Source organism: Vitis vinifera, chromosome 10 (assembly GCF_030704535.1).
Source record: "Vitis vinifera cultivar Pinot Noir 40024 chromosome 10, ASM3070453v1".
NCBI lineage: Eukaryota > Viridiplantae > Streptophyta > Magnoliopsida > Vitales > Vitaceae > Vitis > Vitis vinifera.
The window spans coordinates 13756246-13777736 of NC_081814.1; the positions used below are offsets into that span (position 1 = coordinate 13756246).

Genomic DNA, 21491 nt, shown 5'->3' on the forward strand with positions numbered 1-21491 from the left:
GATGATATCAAAGTAACCCAGGTATAGAACACTGGAAAGCTGCAAAGAATCTGATGAGATATCTTCAAGGAACCAAAGATTACAAGCTTATGTATAGACGAACAAGCAATTTAGAGGTAGTTGGCTACTCAGATTCAAACTTTGCTGGCTGTGTTAATTCACGTAAATCAACATCTGGATACATTTTTATATTGCCGGTGGAGCTATATCTTGGAGGAGCGTTAAGCAGACCATGACTGCTACTTCTACTATGGAAGCTGAGTTCATATCTTGTTTTGAGGCTACTTCACATGGTGTATGGCTTAAGAGTTTCATTTCCGGACTTAGAGTTATGGATTCAATATCTAGGCCATTGAGTATATATTGCGACAATTCAGCTGCAGTCTTTATGGCAAAGAACAATAAAAGTGGAAGTCGAAGCAAGCACATCGACATTAAGTATCTAGCCATAAGAGAACGTGTTAAAGAAAAGAAAGTGGTTATTGAGCACATTAGCACTGAATTGATGATTGTTGATCCTTTGACTAAGGGCATGCCACCGTTGAAATTTAAGGATCATGTAATGAACATGGGACTTAGTTCCCTTATGTAGTTTTTATTGTACAAACTCTTATTATGATGTTTTCTCATATTGATGTGCACCTTTATTTAATTTTGAGAAAATTGAACTTCATTGGACCAAGAATGAACATAGGGTTTATTCATTAAGCAATATTGCCACATAAAGTAAAATGTTAAGAAATGAATACATTGTAATACATGGAAGATAACACTCGTTATATAGAGAACTTATCGCCATGATTCATATATTTGTTACTTAATACGGAAAAATGATGATCTAAGATAGGACATGAGGTTAAAAGTGTGGACCAAGTGGGAGAATGTTATCAAATAATCGACGTTCACCACCCACGTTTCGCTGCCCTGAAATGGTCCAACACTTGGCCACGTCCTTCATCATGTAGCTGCTGTTAAGGAGCACGTTTCTATCAACTGCTCATCGTGTGGCAAATCAGAGAAACGTGGCTTTGATGGGAAGCCACGTTTTCTTTGTATTTTAAATATCGGTCTTGGTCCCAAGCTCCTCTCTCATGCTGCTGAAAATCTTCAGAAATTACACCATCCATAAGGAGAGATAGAGTTTTGGAAACCAAAGACTTGCAACCCAACAATGGCTGGAGGTAAGTATGGCATAAGTTACATATGAATGAATTGTTTATATGCATTATGAATTGCCTACATTTGTCTCAAATCATTTGAGTGGAAAGATTCCCACGAGTTTAGGCCAATGTATAAAGCTTCAAGTAATTCTCTTATCACTTAATGATTTCATGGGAAGCATACCGAGTGGAATAACAGCTTGAAAGGTACACTTTTTCTTTCTTTTTTATTCTCAGTTTCCCTCAAGCTTTCAAAGATATAAGAAAAGCGTTAATTGTTTGTCTAATATACTCATTTTAATTGTGTTGCAGGAGAAATACCTCAATTATTGTTCAACATCTCTTCCTTAAGGTTTTTGTCTCTAGTAGCAAATAACCTAGAAGGTGAAATCCCCTCCAATTTGTCACATTGCAGAGAGCTTCGAGTGCTATCATTATCATTTAATCAACTCACTAGAGGCATTCCACAAGCCATAGGGAGTTTATGTAATCTTGAAGAATTATATCTTGCTTTTAACAAATTGACAGGTGGAATTCCTAGAGAGATTGGGAATCTTTCAAATTTAAATATTTTGTAGTTAGCATCCAGTAGAATCAGTGGCCTATTCTTCCTGAAATTTTCAATATCTCTTCAATGCAATGGATTGATTTAGCGAATAACAACCTTTCTGGGAGTTTTCCAATGGATACTTGTAAACATCTTCATATTCTCCAAGGGCTCTATCTTTCTCGGAATCATCTTAGTGGTCAACTTCCTACAACTCTATCCTTATGTGGAGAGTTCCTGTCATTGGCACTATACATCAATAAATTGGCAACTTATCAAAGCTTGAAGAGATGTATCTAGATGACAATAGCCTCGTAGGCTCCATTCCAACTTCATTTGGTAATTTGAAGGCCTTAAAATTGCCTCTGTTGGGTGCGAACAATCTTACGGGAATGGTACCATAACCTATTTTTAACATCTCTAAACAATAGACCCTTTCGTTGGTGCAAAATCACCTTTCAGGCAGTCTCCCAGCAAATATTGGCACTTGGTTCCAGGATCTTGAAGGACTTTTTATAGGAGAAAATGAATTCAGTGGAATAATTCCATTATCTATTTCAAATATGTCAAAACTTACCAACTTACAGATATGGGATAACTCCTTCACTGGTAATGTGGCAACAGATCTCGGTAACCTGACAAAGCTTGAATTTCTCAACCTTGCATACAATCAATTAACTGATGAACACTTAGCCTCTGGGGTTGGTTTTCTTACTTATTTGACAAATTGCAAATTTTTAAGAACAATTTGGATATATTATAATCCTTTGAAAAGTAATCTTCCAAATTCACTAGGGAATCTTCCCGTTGCTCTTAAAAGTTTTACTGCATCAACCTGCCAATTTAGAGGAACCATTCCCACACGAATTGACAATTTGACCAATTTGATATGGCTGGAACTGGGAGATAATGACTTGACAGGGTCGATTCCAACTACATTGGGACTGCTACAAATGCTCCAACGATTGGACATTACTGGAAATAGAATACAAGGATCCATTCCAAATGATCTTTGCCATTTGAAGAAAAATTTAGGATACTTGCTTTTGAGTTCTAACAAAATGTTTGGATCAATCCCAAGTTGTTTTGGAGATCTTCATGCACTACAAGAACTCTATCTTGAATCCAATGCGTTAGCTCTCAACATTCCTTCATCCTTGTGGAGCCTAAGAGGTCTATTGGTTCTTAACTTGTCTTCAAATTTCCTAGCAGGTAATCTACCTCCCGAAGTTGGAAACATGAAGTCCATTTTCAAAGAACCTAGTTTCAGGTTACATTCCAAGAAGGATGGGAAAACTACAAAATTTGGCTAAACTCTCCTTGTCCCAAAATAGACTACAAAGCCCAATACCTGTAGAATTTGGTGATTTGGTAAGCTTGGAATCCTTGGATCTGTCCCAGAACAATTTATCTAGAATCATTACCAAGTCATTAGAGGCACTTATTTATCTCAAGTATCTAAATGTTTCTTTCAATAAACTATAATGAGAAATTCCGAATATAAAGGTCTTTCGTAAATTTCATTGCAGAATCATTCATCTACAATGGAGCCTTATGTAGAGCACCTCATTTTAAAGTCATAACATGTGATAAAAACACTCGCAATCAATCATAGAAGACAAAGTCATTCATTAAGAAATATATTCTACTAACAATCGCATCAACAGTAACTTTAGTGGCTTTCATTGTTTTGTGGATACGTAGACGAGATAACATGGAAATACCTGCTCCAATCGATTCATGGCTTCCTGGAACACATGGAAAGATTTCATACCAGCAGCTTCTTTATGCAACAAACGACTTTGGTGGAGACAATTTGATTGGAAAAGGAAGCCTGGGCATGATATATAAAGGGGTATTATCTAATGGCTTGAATGTTGCTATAAAGGTTTTCAATTTAGAATTCCAAGGAGCCTTGAGGAGTTTCAATTCAGAATGTGAAGTGATGCAAAGGATTCGCCATCAGAATCTTGTTAAGATAATTAATTGTTGCTCAAACCTCGATTTCAAAGCGTTGGTTCTCAAATATATGCCTAATGGAAGTCTTGATAAGGGGTTGTATTCTCACAACCATTTTTTGGATCTCATCCAAAGATTAAACATTATGATAGATGTTGCATCGGCATTAGAGTATCTTCATCTTGATTGTTCAAGCCTTGTGGTGCATTGCGACTTGAAGCCCAATAATGTTTTGTTAGATGACGACATGGTTGCTCATGTGGCCGATTTTAGGATCACAAGACTCTTGATTGAAACAAAGCCTATGCAACAAACGAAGACCTTGGGCACCATAGGCTATATGGCACCAGGTAAAGTTCCTCACTACTTATATGCCCATTTACTACAAAAGTTTTTATATCTCTACCTTTTTTTTTTTTTTTTTTTCAAATTTATGATCAAAACTAACATCACGCGTAAGTAGAGTATGGCTTAGATGGGATAGTATCCATAAAGGTTGATGTTTATAGCTATGGGATCTTCTTGATGGAAGTATTTGCAAGGAAGAAGCCTATGGATGAAATGTCACTGGGGATCTAACCTTGAAGACATGGGTGGAGTCATTATCCAATTCAGTGATAGAGGTTGTTGATGCCAATCTATTGAGAAGAGAGGATTAAGACCTTGCCATAAAGCTGAGTTGTTTGTCCTCCATTATGGCTTTAGCTTTAGCATGTAAAGCTGATTCACCTGAGAAGAGGATCCACATGAAAGATGAGGTAGTTAAGCTCAAGAAGATCATAATCAAACTTTTGATATAAGGATTATTTCAAAAGATGTGATGGAACTTAAGAAGATAAAATTTTTACAGAAAAGTTCATGTCAATATTTCAAAGGAAGTGGGAAGTTAAAGTTGGAATTGGTTAAGAAGTACACAAAGCAACAACTCTAGCACTGTTAGGTGTATATCATGGGTCTATATGTTTGATTTTCTTTGGTATTTTCCATAGTACAACCAAATGTGAAAAGATCATTTTTCTTAGTATTTTTTTTCTTTCTTTAAACCTTTTCATGAAACAAAACATAACCTAAATGATTCACGGTAATAGATTATCTCAACATAACTACCAGTTGATTGAATGACTATGAAAATCAAGGTATCAGTCTTGAGTAATATCTTCAATAGAAACATAGTTTCCAATTTTAATGTGATATGTGTGTTAAGGCTTGTTGGGTCCTCAAGTAATTTAGCATATGGATTTCCTCTTCTTGCCTTAATAGTCAATCTAACCCATGACTCTAAGGGCATTTTTGGAAAACTTGAGAGAACTACCTCAATTCTTATCCTATCATTGACATGATTTATGATTTATGATATATGCAAGGATTGAGAAACTTGAAACTTCTATCAAACATGTGATGAGTAAATATAAAATATAACAATGTGAGGAAACACTAAAATATTATTCTAACAATTTTATTAAAAATGTGGTGGAAAATCAAATTTTGAAGAAATTATTTTAGATAGACTTGGAAAATAACTATTCATGGAAGAAGTATACAATTTTATTTGACATGCATTTAATTTGTACATGGGATTAGTTTTCCCTAAATATAAAATGCAAACATAATTGTTTGTTAACATGAGTAAATTCTTCACAATTTCATTAAATTTTTAGAAACAACTAAGACATTGACAAAAAGAAAAAAAGAATTAACTAAAATCCAACCATTGAAACAAATTCATATTCAAATCTGCAACTTGAAAACTTCCTACTTAAATAAAAATAAGAATAGTAATTACAAATTATACACATACCCAAACTAGACTTGTAGATAGAATTGTACGTCATAGAGATGAATTTGGAGGAAGAAAACTAGATTATGGAAAATAATTTTTATCGTTACTTAAATTTCAAATGAGCAACAAATCAAATCTTTGAAAATATGACTGCAATCATTTTTTTAATCCTTTCACAATTTCAAAAAGTGATGGAAAAATAAGGGAAAATAAGATACATTCTACAAAATTTCATATTTTATTATATCATAGTTAGATTTTATGGATATATTGGGATATATTGAAAAATATCAATTTTCACAAGTATATCAGTAGTTAAGGTCATTAGTGGCTTTAATCTACAAGTGAGAACCTAAGATGGTTATATATATATTCCCTATGTGGGTTACTATTGATTAGGACAACCGACAACAGGTACTTTTAAAATATACACCATGATATCTCATAGGTTTGAGATAGTGTGTCTCTTTAGGTGATCCTAAAGATTTGTGATCACAAAATCTATGAGCGTAATAATTCTTTTAGTGGAATTTGACACATGTTATGAGACAGAATGTCTCAATTGATTACATAATAAGATGATTTAAGACTTAAGGAAAATAAAGTTATCTTAAGAGGATGACGACTATACATCATTAGATTATAGACACCTATCCATGTAGAGCTTACATACAATGCTAAGTCACAAACCTAAAATATTGATTATATCCAATTTAATCAATTTTTTCTCTAGCTAATATCATAGACTACTAGAGCATTCTAGTTAACCCTCTAAAGTGGAATGTTGACTCAACTTCAAAATTGGATTCTAAGGGAGTTAGTATTTTCCTAGGGTCCTAGTGGTCCCTATTTGAGCTCACACTCCTGGGTGACATGTTATTTTTAGTGATTTATAGGTTTTATTCATATATGTTTAGTAAATATGAAAGATTGCACAAGAGTTTATGAATTGTTTTTTTGCATTAGACTATTAAAAATTAATTGGAGCCCAATAAGGCTAACTAATTAATTAAGACTGAGTGGTTTAAATTAAGTAATCCAAACCTAAGATGGGCTAAATTCACTTAAGCCCACAATAAAGTCTATATAAACCCTTTAGGGGTTTAGGGTTGGACTCTCTTAGCCATTGTCTTCTAAAAAAAGAGAGCCCCAACCTCAATCCTTGCTGAGAGATAACTTCATAATTAAGTTTGAATATTTCAATGGGTTTGTATGTTTTTATTTCATATTTTACCATTAGAATAATGTTAGGAGAATGTATCTAAGGAGTAACTTCTGGAAGAACATTTTGGTGTGTGTGTGTGTGTGTGTGTGTTTTTCAGAATTTGTCAAAGATGGGACTAATATGCCTTCCAAACCTAGATGGAGTTGACTACAATAATAAAGTTACTGTAATAATAAACCAATGGCACACGATATGTTTTTGGTGATGCGATGAACATGTAAAATGTTGTTGAGATGAAGAGGTTTAGATTGTTCATTTGAGTTAATAATAGTTGCTCTTATATGGGAAATAGATAACTGAGAAAATAAAGGCTATGCTTAATTAAGAAAAACACCCAAGAGGGGGGTGAATTGGGTTTTTCAAAAATATTTTCAATAACAACAATTTCAAGCACAATATAAATGAAAGTAAAGAGATAGAGTTAGAGAATTCAAACTCGGGTTTTATAGTGGTTCGGCACTTCCTTACCTACGTCCACTCTCCTCAATCTCCTAACCGAGTGAGGGTTCCACTAACTTGAAGCTTCAACAAAGCTTCTAATCTTCTTACACTTGGATTCCGGCTCCAATGGGCTCTTACACAATCTCTTCAAGAATTACACCTCTTGAAGACTTAAACGCTTGGCTTTTACAAGAATAAAACACTCAACCTAGCTCAAGAATGGATCAAATACAAAACAAGGCTAGGATGACTCACAAAGGTGCACTAAGGAGTATGCAAATGATGATTTAATGCACCAAGAAAGAAATGAGAGCCTTTTGATCAAGAACAGGTAGGTAGACAATTGATTGCAAGTGTTCTCTTATTCATAAATGAAGTGGAGCTCTTAATTTATAGGTTTCTAAGCTTGGGAGTCGAAAACAGCAAAAGGTACCCTCGACCGGTCAAGCTATGGGTCGACCGGATCACTAGCCGTTGGGCATTAAATGCTTTGACAGGTTACCGTTGCCTCGATCGGACCTCGACCGGACATCGACCGGGAAGGGTGTGAACCTCAACCGGGAAGAGAAGGCTACTGGATGAGAGAGAGTGTTTTTGACACTCCTCGACCGGTCCTCGACCAAACAGGGTCAACCGGTCGACCGGTTCCCTAACCGGTTGAGCCGGTTGGCCATAGCCTCGACCGGTTGAGCTTTTTGGCCCCGAAAACCTTCCTTTTGAGATTCCTTTCTTTTCTACTACTTAAGCAAGGTCTTTAGGTGAATAAATATGCCAGTTTTAAAACATTTTGCCTAAGGTACATTTGATAAAACTCGGGTTTGAATGAATTTGAAAGTTTAAAGAATAAACCGAGTTTTTCAAAGATGCATGAAATGGAATGAAAACCTTAAGTGCACCCATGCATTCATTTTACATTCATTTCCTATGATCAAGGGACTTCCAATAATCTCGGTCTTGTATCCATTTGGTCCTTGGATGAATTTCCGAAATTATACCTGAGATTCTTTACCATTTAAAATAATTAGTCACTTAACCATGATTTGTTATCATAAAAACCCGATTAGGAGAACCCTTGGGCTAACAATAACTTTTGACTGTTAACTATTATCAATTTGCGTTTACCTTTGTAGCAATTCTTAAGAGATAAGTTATTGAGATCTAAAGTAACATGATTGGTTAGACCACTACCCATGTACCAAGAAGGATCACTCACAGTTTTTGGACTAACGAAGTATGTTTGATAATTTTGATTTGGGTTGTTGGCCTTACGAGTTGTAGAATTGTTGTTTTGACTAATGTTTGGACTAGTGACGCTAAGATAAAATCTATGATAACATTTGATTGCTATGTGGCCTAGTTTGCTTGGTGATAACATTATTAATCTTGAAATTCAGATATGTGGTCTTCCTTTTGTTGCATAATTTGCAGATATTGTCATATCGATGGAAATAACAGTATTTAACTACTCTAAACACAGTTCTTGGCTTTAGAGGAGGAATTTCACTTCTTGTAAAGAGGAATTGCACTTCTTATAAGGAGGTGTTGTCAGTCCTTGAGGTGATTTTCACTACTATAGAATCATATTTTAATCCAAGACCTTCAAGAGTATAGAGAGTCAAATTATCATCTAAAATAATTTTTCCAAAAGCTGAGAGAGTATCAAATATGTTTTACATCTTAAGAACATAGTCATTGATGTTGAGGAAACCTTTTCTTGCAAGATTGCAACATATAATGGAGTTGCATGGTTTTTGCTTTGGATTTTGAGATGAAAAGTCTTTCTAAGGTAGACCAAATATGAGTAGAGTTGATGCAACAAATAATATGTCTAACATTGATTTAGAGGTGGATGACAGTAACCAACTCATGAGAAATTGATAAAGATAATCCGATTTTCATATTCAAGGTTTGGAATTACCTGAATTTAATCTCCAATCTTAACTTCGATGGATTGTAGTGGACAAATTTTGGTTCTAATGAGAAAGCCATCAAGTTTGTGGGCTCTTACTATTGGAAGAATTTGAGATCTTCAAAACCATAGTTTTTCCTATCAAGCTTGATTGAAATAGGATTTAGGTTAGAGGAAAAAGGAATTGCAGTTGATACCATTGCAATATCGTATTAGTTGCAATGGTTGATTGAGGATTTGTTAAAGGAGAAGTTTCACTGGATGAGATAGAAATAGGGCAAGATTGGGTTGATCAATTGCCATTTATTTTAGTCAAGAAAGCACCAATACCAAGTTACGATACAAAAATAGAATTTAAAATTTAAAGTAAATAACTATGAAAGGCTCTCATATTGTAAATCATAACTTTGAACTTTATTTCATATATAATACTAATTTACTTAACAATCTTTAATAACAAACTTAATAGTATATTAAACTCAGTTTCTAACTACAAACTAACTATACTTTACACATATGCACAGTTGGATTTGACTTATTTCAAAATCATGGCATGTCAAAATTAAAGAGTTAGGGAATTCATATTCAACTATATCTTTCTTCTTCCAAATATGTTTTACATTTCAAAAGAATCTAATATAAATTGATAACAATCAATTATTGAAAAAATAGAGTATAGGGGGTGTTTTCTTTACTAAATCAGAGATATGACATGATCGATGTTTATAATTGAATTCAAGCAATTTTGAAAAGGTCTTACAATTTTAATTTTGTATTTTTTTTATATGTGAGAATAAAAATCTCAAATTGGCAAAAAAAAAAAAAAAAGAGAAAAAAATAGTTCAATGTTGTATAAAAAATAAAAAAAATTGAATGAAGATTAGCTTTTGGGATAATATTTATAGTTGATTTATCAAGGAATCAACTTCTCCAAAAAATAAAATCACAATGGCAATGCTAACTATGGTTTTTATTTTTATAAACAAAAAGTTCCCATCTCATCAAATTAACATATATAGCGGTCAACAAATTTGAACTCAAATTGAATTTTTTAATCAAATATTTGAGATAACTAAGATTTCTTGTGAATACTTCCAATTATGAATTTGAAAAATATGAGGAATATTCATAAAATATATTAAAGAATTTAGGATTTGTGATATTAAAAATATGGAATTAATTAATATAATTTGATTAAGAAAAAAAAATTAACTAATCAAACAGGCTCATACTTGAAACAATTGGGCTTCCAAGTCCCATCTTTATTTTTAATTTTTTTTTAATCTTTTTAACTTCGCAAACCCTTCCATATTTTTAAGGTTTGAGAATTTTATTAAAACTCTAATATTAGTATGATAGGTTTAAGTATTGTATTGTCCTACCTGATTACATATATAATTAAATTTTATTTTTTAATTTTTAATCTATGAAGAATGAAAAATTCAATTCTTATAGAAATAAATTATAAATTATTATAATTTAAAAAAAATAATTAAAAATTAAATAAGGTTGGGTGGGCAAGGAAGGTACTAAAAATTCTCTGCCCACTCATGACGTCCCTCCCCCCAAATTTAAACTTGAAGGTGACCTATTTTATAATAGTGTCACATACACGATGTAGAACAATTATAAAGGCACAAATCACAACTTGAAAAGTTAGTTGATTTGAACGAATAAATAAAGCAAATAAATATTATAATTATCTTAATTAATTATAATAATTAAAATAAATGATAATTATTAAGGGATAATTATTTTTAAAAATTTTAATTTTAATAATGTGGACCCCTCGTTTTGGGTCAACAGGAGACATCTTTTTGGTTGGTTTGGAGGCTTGTAGACTTTTGCAATATTTTTGCCACCTTTCAGAGGGAGACACGTGGACAGGAGGTGAACTATGAGTGAAGTGGTGATTTTCCTGTAGGAGAGGGGATTTTGTGTGAGGGGTTAGAGAGAGTTGGCTACAAGAGTGGCACGTTGAGGGGTTTTTGGAGAGGTGCGGAGGAGGCTTGGACGGCAAGAAAGGAAGCAAGGACAAGGAGAGCAAGAAAAGGAAAGAGCAGAGGAAAGGGAGAGCCCAAGGAAGGGAAGCCGAGCAAGCTTTGCTTGAAAAAACAAAAACAAAAAAACAAACTTGTCATCCTTCCATTACTTTTCACTCTGCTATTAGCTTCAGTGACAGCTTCAGATCCTACTGTGGAAAAGTTTGCCACAATGTGTCTCTCTCAATTCCGAGATTCTTATCCCAGTACCCACTGCCTTTTACACCCCAAACACCACTTCTTTCAGTGCTATTTTGCAGTCTTCTGCCCATAACCTCAGGTACCCCAAACCTGAGTTTTTAAAAACAATTACAAAACATATAAAAAAAAATTTTAATTTGTTTTCTATTTTTTAAATATATTCTTATTAATAGTTTACCTTGATGAAAAAACAAGTTTATTTTTTAGACTTTGCTTTGAAAACAGGTTTTTACTAGAATAACTTTTAAAGTGTTTTAGGTTAGTTTCTTTTTCTTTTTCTTTTTCTTTTGTTGATAGTTTTTGAGCAATAATTAAAAATAAAAAATATTTTGATTTTTTTCATTACACATAGGTTTATAATATATTTATAGAGAATAAGCCTAGAAGATTGCATTTAATATTTGTGTTCAATTTTAATTTTTTTTTTTTAGTATGGTTCTAAAAATCTATTTTTTAAAACGTGGGTGAAAGAGGCCCTTAAATTCTCTTATTTGTTATGGGATAAAAAATACCATAAAAATCAAATTTGATTATACTTTATATATTTTTAAATTCTTTGTTTCTTATATGAAAAAATACAAGAAAGGAAAAGAAAATATGAAAAAATCTTAGGCTTTAGTTAGTAACCATTTTTAAAGAAAAACAAATTCCTAACTTAAAAAATAATTCTATCAATTTTTGATGAAAAAAACAAGTTTTTTCTAGAATAATTTTAAAGTGTTTTGAGTTGTTTCTTTTGATAAGTTTTTGAGCAAAATTTAAAAATAAAAAATATTTTGAAATTTTTTAAATTATACATAAGTATATAATATATTTATAGAGAATAAGCCTAAAAGATGGCATTTAATATTTGTATTCAATTCTGAAAACTTTTTTTAGTACAGTTTTAAAAATCTATTTTTTGAAAACTATTTTTTAAAACGTTGATGAAGGGCCACTCAAATTCTCTTATTTTTTATGGGATAAAAAACAATAAAAATCAAATTTCATTAAAATTTATATATTTTTAAATTCTTTGTTTCTTACATCAAGGTCAAGAGAAATAAATTTTAAAAACAAAATTCTTTTATCATTTTTTCCCTTGAGAAGAAGAAGCAAAAGAATAGTATTGGATGGTTGGTGGCCAATCCATTTACAAAAGGTAGACAACTCTACATGCAAGTGGAGTTAAGTCTCATGATAGGCCGCACTCTTCGCTGCATGAGGTTGAGGGTGTTCTTGTCACTTTAGGGAGCCCCATATTCAAATGTTGTTAAATTGTTTTGAGTATGTCCGGCGAAAGACAGTTGTTGCAACAGCTGTGGTCATAATCCATTCATTCAATGATGTTAGGATGTATCAAACTGTGTTTGGTCTATGGTCATGCAGAAAAAAAACAGTTTTTTTTTTTTTTTTTTTTTATTTTAAAAACGAGAGTGATTGATAAGATGTTTTAAAAACAAAAAACAAAACACTTGCCACCTTTTATAGCGAGGTTTTTGTTTTTGTCCCAATTGGCTCGTAATACCATAGATTTTTATCATAGACTTTTGTCCCATTCATATGTATTACAATCATACGTTATATACTCAACAATTAATTATTATAATTAAAATAATGATAACTATGATAATTAGTAAGATATCTCTAGAAAATTTAGAGATAATATTAAAATAAAAATTTTAATGAGACAATTTAAAGATTAAAGATAATTTTGAGAGTTCTTGAAGAAAATTTGAAGATTTCTTCGAGAATCGAAGAAGATTTGAAGATTTCTTGAGGAAAAGAAGATTTGAAGATTCCCTTTTATTAAAAAAAACTCTATAATTACTATTATTCTCTAATAATTCCTAATTCTGCTTTATTCCACTCAAGTATATGTATGTCTTAATTTCACTTCCAAGGGCAAAGTTATAAATCCTCTATTCTATTAATTTGTACCATGATCTAATTGCTTTATGTCCTTAGTCACATTGCTTCATATTTTTGTCCCAATTATGAGATATGGTGGACTCTAGAATTTTAATTGAGTTAAAATGTTTTTATTAGATTATTAAAAACTGGACAAACGCTCAAACCTAATTCTCAAGTGCTCAAACTTGGCGCTTAAGCACTTTGAGAGCACTCAAGAAGGGGAAGCTTGAGTGTTTGAAACATATTTTTCCAAATTTGAATTCTCGATTTTGTTTTAAGAATTGGTTTTTGGAAACTTTAATTACATATCTATCCACTAGGGTTTCATTCCTCTATAAACATTATGCCTAAAAAATTTCATTATTGATGCAAATTTGAAAAAGAGATTATTAGCCTTTACTACATTCTAAAACTCCCAAGTTTTTATAATTCTCATTCTTTGGGTTCGTGAGAAAATATGTATCCTTTCAGGTATTGAGATAGTCTATTGGTTGCACATGCGTGCTGCATTGAAAACTTGAAAACTAGTCTATGTATTAGTGAATAAAACTTAGGGATAATATATATCCACTATGTAAATTTGTATATTTTTCTTTTAACAGAAGATTTGTGTTTTACGGTCTTTAATCCTATTATTTTTTATATTTATATGATCTTTGGGAGACTTTGTAGATGGTTTTCCACAAAAAAATTGTTGATTTCTCTTCTTTCTTTCTAATTATTGAAGAAGAATTAAAAATAAATAAAAATTGTACTACAAAAAAGTTATTACATATTCACCCATCTCTTTGTTTCGTAATCAAAATGTACAAACTTTTAACATGCTATATAATTAATTTATAAAACGTGGAGAAAATTTTCTAAATGTAATTAAGATAGAGAATTCCAAGCACAATTAAGGTTGATGGATTTAGTATGAGTTAAAGAGGAATTAAAAATAAAAATTTTGATTAAAAAAAAGTTAATACATATTCACTCCTTTTAAGTGTTTTATAATCAAAATGCACAATCTTGTAGTATTTCATAGAATTAACTTATAAAATGTGAAGAAGACTTCGAGAGTATAATTAAGATAAAGAATTCCTAGCACAAGATTGATGGGTTTTTTTGAGTGCATTCATCATTGAGTTGTAATTATATCAAAGTTGTTAAAATAATTTATTAAATTATTAAATAGGTTTCATTCTTTTAAAATAGGAGTGACATTGGAAGTGAGACTACCAAGTCAATAACCAATGCTTTTGGACCACTTACATAGTTCCATGGATGTCACTTTGGATGGGACTGCATTGAAGCCCTTTTCCATCTCCTTACCCACTTATTCTAAGAAGGTTTTTGCCCACCGATTACTCTCCCTTCCTCAACCATTACTTTTATGAACCTCATCCTCTTCTTCACAACTACCTTTTCTTCTTGCTCTCTTGGAGAAAAGATGCATTTTTTTTCACCTTATGTTTTAATGCTTTTTTGGGTGCATTGCTTCACTCCCATGGTGTTGTCCATCAATTTAGTTGATGAGTTTGCTCTTATTGCCTTAAAATCCCATATCACATATGATTCCCAGGGCATTTTGGCAACAAATTGGTCTACCAAAAGCTCCTACTGCAATTGGTATGGTATTTCTTGCAATGCTCCTCAACAAAGAGTTTCTGTAATCAACCTCTCTAGCATGGGTCTTGAAGGAACTATTGCACCACAAGTGGGCAACCTCTCCTTTCTTGTTTCCCTTGATCTTAGTAATAACTACTTCCATGACTCTCTTCCCAAGGATATTGGTAAGATTCTCATAAATTTTATCTACTTTATGACAATGCTCATGTTTCTTGCTTCAATATTTAATATCAATAAAGGCAATTCATGTTTGGTTCCCAAAAATTTAAGAAAAAATACGAGTGAAAAAAAGAAAAAGAAAAAAAGAGGAAAAGTAAAAGAAAATAAAAAATAATTTTAAAATCAACAAATTATTTTTGTATTTTGTTTTAAATTCATTTTACTTATTTTAACTTTTTTATATAAAGATCAAATAATTTGAAAAATACAAAAGTTTTAACTAATTTTAATTATAAATTATTTTCTTCTCCAATCTTGGGGCATGGTTGGGATTATGATGATGTTTGTCTTTCAAAAATGATGAAAGGAAAACAATTAAGTTGTGATAAAGATAGTTGAGTAATTGGTAAATTATAGTTTCAAAAATAATAATTAAATATTTGGTAAATTGGATTGCTAAATTATTATGATCATGTTTGATATAAAATTCATAATTAAATAAATTATTATACAATTTAAAAATTAGTTCATTTTTTTTATCATTTCTTAATTTTTTTTTCTTCTATTTTGAATGAATTCAAGTAAACATAATCATACTGGTTGTAATAATTTTTATTTTAAATTTTAGAATAAGTAATACCAAACACAAATTAGAACATCTTTCATTTGATAGTTCATTTTAAATATAGAAACTTTTGATCCAAAAAAATTAAATTATTGAAAAAAAAAACAACATAATTTGAGGAAATATATTATACATTAAAATGAAATAAAATATCTAATAGATATGAAATCATTTCATATATATATATAACTTAATTTAATTTAATATAATATAGTTAAAGCTATTATATAATATTTATTTGTGACAAACAATAGTAGATATTTTTGTTGTTAATATTCCCAATAAAAAATAAAAATAAACCATCAATTAGCTAATTATATTCTATACTCCACATTTGTGTTAAGTGTATAGTTAGTTTCACAAATTACTTGATAATATATTATAGAGCAAGAGACATTATTGTACACAATTCAAACCATCATATAGGCTACCTAAATGTTTGGCAACCATCAATATGTGATTCATGATATGTTTTCCTCCAAATTAGTGCTATTCATGACAAGTTTTGCTCAATATTAGTGCCTCTTTTAAATATTGTCGTTATGCTTGATTTCAAGAAAGTATTAAGAAAAAAATATTAACGAAAATAATTTTTTATATATGCTTTTACTATGAAAAATATATAAAAAATAAAATATAATTAAAATCAATTAAAACTTATCTATTTTTAAATTATTTAATCTTTATATAGAAGAATTAAAACAAGTGAAATAGCTTATAAATAATCTATTGATTTTAAATCTACTTCCTAGTTTTCTTTACTTTTTTTATTTTCATTTTTCCTCTCTATTTTCTTTTCCTCTTATTTTCTTGGAATCAAGCAAAACCTTTGACTATGTTTGGTTCCCAAAAAAATGTGAGGGAAAAATAAAATAAAAACATAGAAGAAAAAAAATAGATTTAAAATTAATAAATTAATTTTATATATTGTTTCAAATTCATTTAAAAAAAATAGATTTAAAGTAAATAAATTGATTTTATTTGTTTCTTCAAATTCATTTACATATTTTAATCTTTCTATATAAGAAATTAATAATTTAAAAATGCATAAAATTTTAATTAAATTTAATTACATTTTATTATGGTTCTTATTTTCTATAGTAAAATCAATCATGAGAAACTAATTTTTTTTAAATATTTTTTTTCTTTCTTTTATTATCGGAACCAAACATATTCTATATGTTGATGATAATAATATTTCAAATCATTTTTTTCAGGTAAGTGCAAGGAGCTTCAACAGCTGAATTTATTTAATAATAAATTGGTTGGAGGCATTCCAGAAGCCATTTGTAATTTATCAAAACTTGAAGAGCTATATCTTGGCAATAATCAGTTGATTGGTGAAATTCCAAAGAAAATGAATCATCTTCAGAATCTGAAGGTATTGTCATTCCCAATGAACAACTTAACAGGTTCCATACCGGCCACCATTTTCAATATATCTTCTTTGCTCAATATTAGTCTCTCCAATAATAACCTCTCTGGGAGTCTTCCCAAGGATATGCGCTACGCCAATCCAAAGCTCAAGGAGCTTAATCTTTCATCAAATCATTTGAGTGGAAAGATCCCCACTGGTTTAGGCCAATGTATACAGCTTCAAGTAATTTCCTTAGCATATAATGATTTCACGGGAAGCATACCAAGTGGAATCGGTAACTTGGTGGAGCTTCAAAGATTGTCTCTACTGAATAACAGCTTGACAGGTACACTTTTTCTTTCATCTATTTCTTTTTTCCTTTTTATTCTCTCACTTTCCTTGAAGCTTTCAAAGATATAAGCAAAATGTTATTGTTTTTCCAACCCATTCATTGTTCAACATCTCTTCGTTGAGGTTTTTGAATCTGGCAGTGAATAACCTAGAAGGTGAAATCCCCTTCAGTTTGTCGCAATGCAGAGAACTCCGAGTGTTATCATTATCTTTCAATCAGTTCACTGGAGGCATTCCACAAGCCATAGGGAGTTTATCCAACCTTGAAGGATTATATCTTCCTTATAACAAATTGACAGGTGGAATTCCTAAAGAGATTGGGAATCTTTCAAATTTAAATCTTTTGCACTTAGCGTCTAATGGAATTAGTGGCCCTATTCCTGTCGAAATTTTCAATATCTCTTCATTGCAAGGGATTGATTTCAGTAATAATAGCCTTTCTGGGAGTCTTCCAAGGGATATTTGTAAACATCTTCCTAATCTCCAATGGCTATATCTTGCTCGGAATCATCTCAGTGGTCAACTTCCTACAACTTTATCCTTATGTGGAGAGCTCTTGCTCCTGTCACTATCATTCAATAAATTCAGAGGAAGCATACCAAGAGAAATTGGCAACTTATCAAAGCTTGAAGAGATCTATCTATATCACAATAGCCTCGTAGGTTCCATTCCAACTTCATTTGGTAATTTGAAGGCCTTAAAACATCTTCAGTTGGGAACAAACAATCTTACGGGGACGATACCAGAAGCTCTTTTTAACATCTCTAAACTACATAACCTTGCGTTGGTGCAAAATCACCTTTCAGGCAGTCTCCCACCAAGTATTGGCAATGAATTCAGTGGAATAATTCCAATGTCTATTTCAAATATGTCGAAACTTATCCAACTACAGGTATGGGACAACTCCTTCACTGGTAATGTGCCAAAAGATCTCGGTAACCTGACAAAGCTTGAAGTTCTCAACCTTGCAAACAATCAATTGACTGATGAACACTTAGCCTCTGGGGTTAGTTTTCTTACTTCTTTGACAAATTGCAAATTTTTGAGAACATTGTGGATAGGTTATAATCCTTTGAAAGGTACTCTTCCAAATTCACTAGGGAATCTTCCCATTGCTCTTGAAAGTTTTAATGCATATGCCTGCCAATTCAGAGGAACCATTCCCACAGGAATTGGTAATTTGACCAATTTGATAATGCTGCACTTGGGAGCTAATGACTTGACAGGGTCAATTCCAACTACATTGGGACAGCTACAAAAGCTTCAGGCGTTGTCCATTGCTGGAAATAGAATACGAGGATCCATTCCAAATGATCTGTGCCATTTGAAGAACTTGGGATACTTGGGTTTGAGTTCTAACAAATTGTCTGGATCAACCCCAAGTTGTTTTGGAGATCTTCTTGCGCTACGAGAACTCTTTCTTGACTCCAACGCGTTAGCTTTCAACATTCCTACATCCTTGTGGAGCCTTAGAGATCTGTTGGTTCTTAACTTGTCTTCAAATTTCTTGACTGGTAATCTACCTCCCGAAGTTGGAAACATGAAGTACATTATAACATTGGACCTGTCAAAGAACCTAGTTTCAGGTTACATTCCAAGCAGGATGGGAAAACTACAAAATTTGATTACACTCTCCTTGTCCCAAAACAAACTACAAGGCCCAATACCTGTAGAATGTGGTGATTTGGTAAGCTTGGAATCATTGGATCTATCCCAAAACAATTTATCTAGAATCATTCCCAAGTCATTAGAGGCCCTTATTTATCTCAAGTATCTAAATGTTTCTTTCAATAAACTACAAGGAGAAATTCCGAATGGAGGACCTTTCGTAAATTTCAATGCTGAATCGTTCATGTTCAATGAAGCCTTATGTGGAGCACCTCATTTTCAAGTCATGGCATGTGATAAAAACAACCGCACTCAATCATGGAAGACAAAGTCATTCATCTTGAAATATATTCTATTACCAGTCGGATCAACAGTAACTTTAGTGGTTTTCATTGTTCTGTGGATACGTAGACGAGATAACATGGAAATACCAACTCCAATTGCCTCATGGCTCCCTGGAACACATGAAAAGATTTCACACCAGCAGCTTCTTTATGCAACAAATGACTTTGGTGAAGACAATTTGATTGGGAAAGGAAGCCAGGGCATGGTATATAAAGGGGTATTATCTAATGGCTTAATTGTTGCTATAAAGGTTTTCAATTTAGAATTCCAAAGAGCCTTGAGGAGTTTCGATTCAGAATGTGAAGTGATGCAAGGGATTCGCCACCGAAATCTTGTTAGGATAATTACCTGTTGCTCAAACCTCGATTTCAAAGCATTGGTACTCGAATATATGCCTAATGGAAGTCTTGAGAAGTGGTTGTATTCCCACAACTATTTTTTGGATCTCATCCAAAGATTAAACATTATGATATATGTAGCATCAGCATTAGAGTACCTTCATCATGATTGTTCGAGCCTTGTGGTGCATTGCGACTTGAAGCCCAGTAATGTTTTGTTAGATGACAATATGGTTGCACATGTGGCGGATTTTGGGATTGCAAAACTCTTGACTGAAACAGAGTCTATGCAGCAAACAAAGACCTTAGGCACAATAGGCTATATGGCACCAGGTAAAGTTCCTTGCTACTTATATTCCTATTTACTACAATTTTTTTTTTAATATCTACCTTATTTTATTTTTATTTCTTCGAATTTATGACCAAAACTAACATCACACACAAGCAGAGCATGGCTCAGCTGGGATAGTATCCACAAAGAGCGATGTTTATAGCTATGAGATCTTGTTGATGGAAGTATTTGCAAGGAAGAAGCCTATGGATGAAATGTTCACTGGGGATCTAACCTTGAAGACTTGGGTAGAGTCATTATCCAATTCAGTGATACAGGTTGTTGATGTCAATCTATTGAGAAGAGAAGATGAAGACCTTGGCACAAAGCTAAGTTGTTTGTCCTCCATTATGGCTTTAGCTCTGGCATGTACAACCGATTCACCTAAGGAGCGGATCGACATGAAAGATGTGGTAGTTGAACTCAAGAAGAGCAGAATCAAACTGTTGATGTAAGGATTATTTCAAAAGATGGGATGGAACTTAATAACATCAAATTGTTACACAACAGTTGATGTCAATAGTTCAAAGGAAGCCAAAAGTCGGAATTTGGAGCCGATTAAGAGTGCACAAAGCAATATCCCAAGCACTGTTAAGTATATGTCATGGGTCTAGATGTTTAATTTCTTTGGTATTTTCCACATGACAACCAAATGTGAAAAAATCATTTTTCTGAGCATTTTTTTTCTTTCTTTAATGCTTTTTGAGAACCAAACATAAGCTAAGGGATTCGTGGTGATAGATTATATTAAAATAATTTTCAGATGATTGAATGACCATGAAAATCATGGTATTAGTCTTGAGTAATATCTTCAATAGAAACATAGTTTCCAAATACATGTAGTTTTAATGAGCTATGTGTGTTAAAGCTTGTTGTGTGCTCTAGTAATTTAGCATATCGATTTTCTCTTCTTGCCTTGATAGTCCATCTAACCCATGGCTCTAAGGGCATTTTGGGTAAACTTGAGAGAACTACCTCAATTCTTATCCTATCATTGATATGATTTATGATTTATATAAGACTTGAAAAACTTGAAACTTTTATCAAACATGTGATGATTAACCTAAAATATAACAATGAGAGGAACCATTAAAATATTATTTTAATAATTTTATTAAAAATGCGGTGGAAAACCAAAATTTGAAGAACCTAATTATTTTAGATAGACTTGGAAAATAACTATTTATAGAAGAAATATACAATTTTAGTTGACATACATTTAATTTGTACATGGAATTAGTTTTCCCTAAATATAAAAGGAAAACATAATTGTATGTTAACTTGAGTAAATTCTTCACAATTTCATTAAATTTTTAGGAACAATTGAGACATTGAAAAAAAGAAAAGAAAGAATTAACTAAAATCTAATCATTTAAACAAATTCATATTTAAAATGGACCTCTAAGTTGTTAATGAATCAGCAACTTAAAAACATAATACCTAAATAAAAATATGAATAGTAATTACAATTATGTATAGACCCAAACTAAACTTGAATATAAAATTGTATGTCATGAAGATGAATTTGGAGCAAGAAAATTGGATTATGGAAAATGATTCTTTTTCATTACTCAAATTTTAGATAAGCAACAAATCAAATCCTTGAAAA

The 21491-nt window shown here is 31.8% G+C and overlaps 2 protein-coding genes across 3 annotated transcripts; both read left to right on the forward strand.

Moving 5' to 3' along the window:
• Nucleotides 1–14447: 14447 nt before the first annotated feature.
• LOC100245752 (LRR receptor-like serine/threonine-protein kinase GSO1) lies at nucleotides 14448–18601 on the forward strand. 2 transcript variants are annotated; one of them, XM_010657439.3, is made up of 2 exons: nucleotides 14448–14932; nucleotides 16770–18601. In XM_010657439.3, exons 1-2 carry the CDS (start codon nucleotides 14533–14535, stop codon nucleotides 17327–17329), a joined length of 960 nt encoding a protein of 319 aa, XP_010655741.1. In that variant the 5' UTR covers nucleotides 14448–14532; the 3' UTR covers nucleotides 17330–18601. The 2 variants fall into 2 exon arrangements, with proteins under 2 accessions (XP_010655741.1, XP_010655742.1); XM_010657440.3 differs by having other exon boundaries at nucleotides 16965–18601.
• Nucleotides 18129–20610, forward strand: LOC104880568 (receptor kinase-like protein Xa21). The gene is made up of 2 exons (XM_010657524.3): nucleotides 18129–19884; nucleotides 20000–20610. The coding sequence occupies exons 1-2, from the start codon at nucleotides 18129–18131 to the stop codon at nucleotides 20335–20337; spliced, it is 2094 nt and encodes a 697-aa protein (XP_010655826.3). The 3' UTR covers nucleotides 20338–20610.
• Nucleotides 20611–21491: the final 881 nt, after the last annotated feature.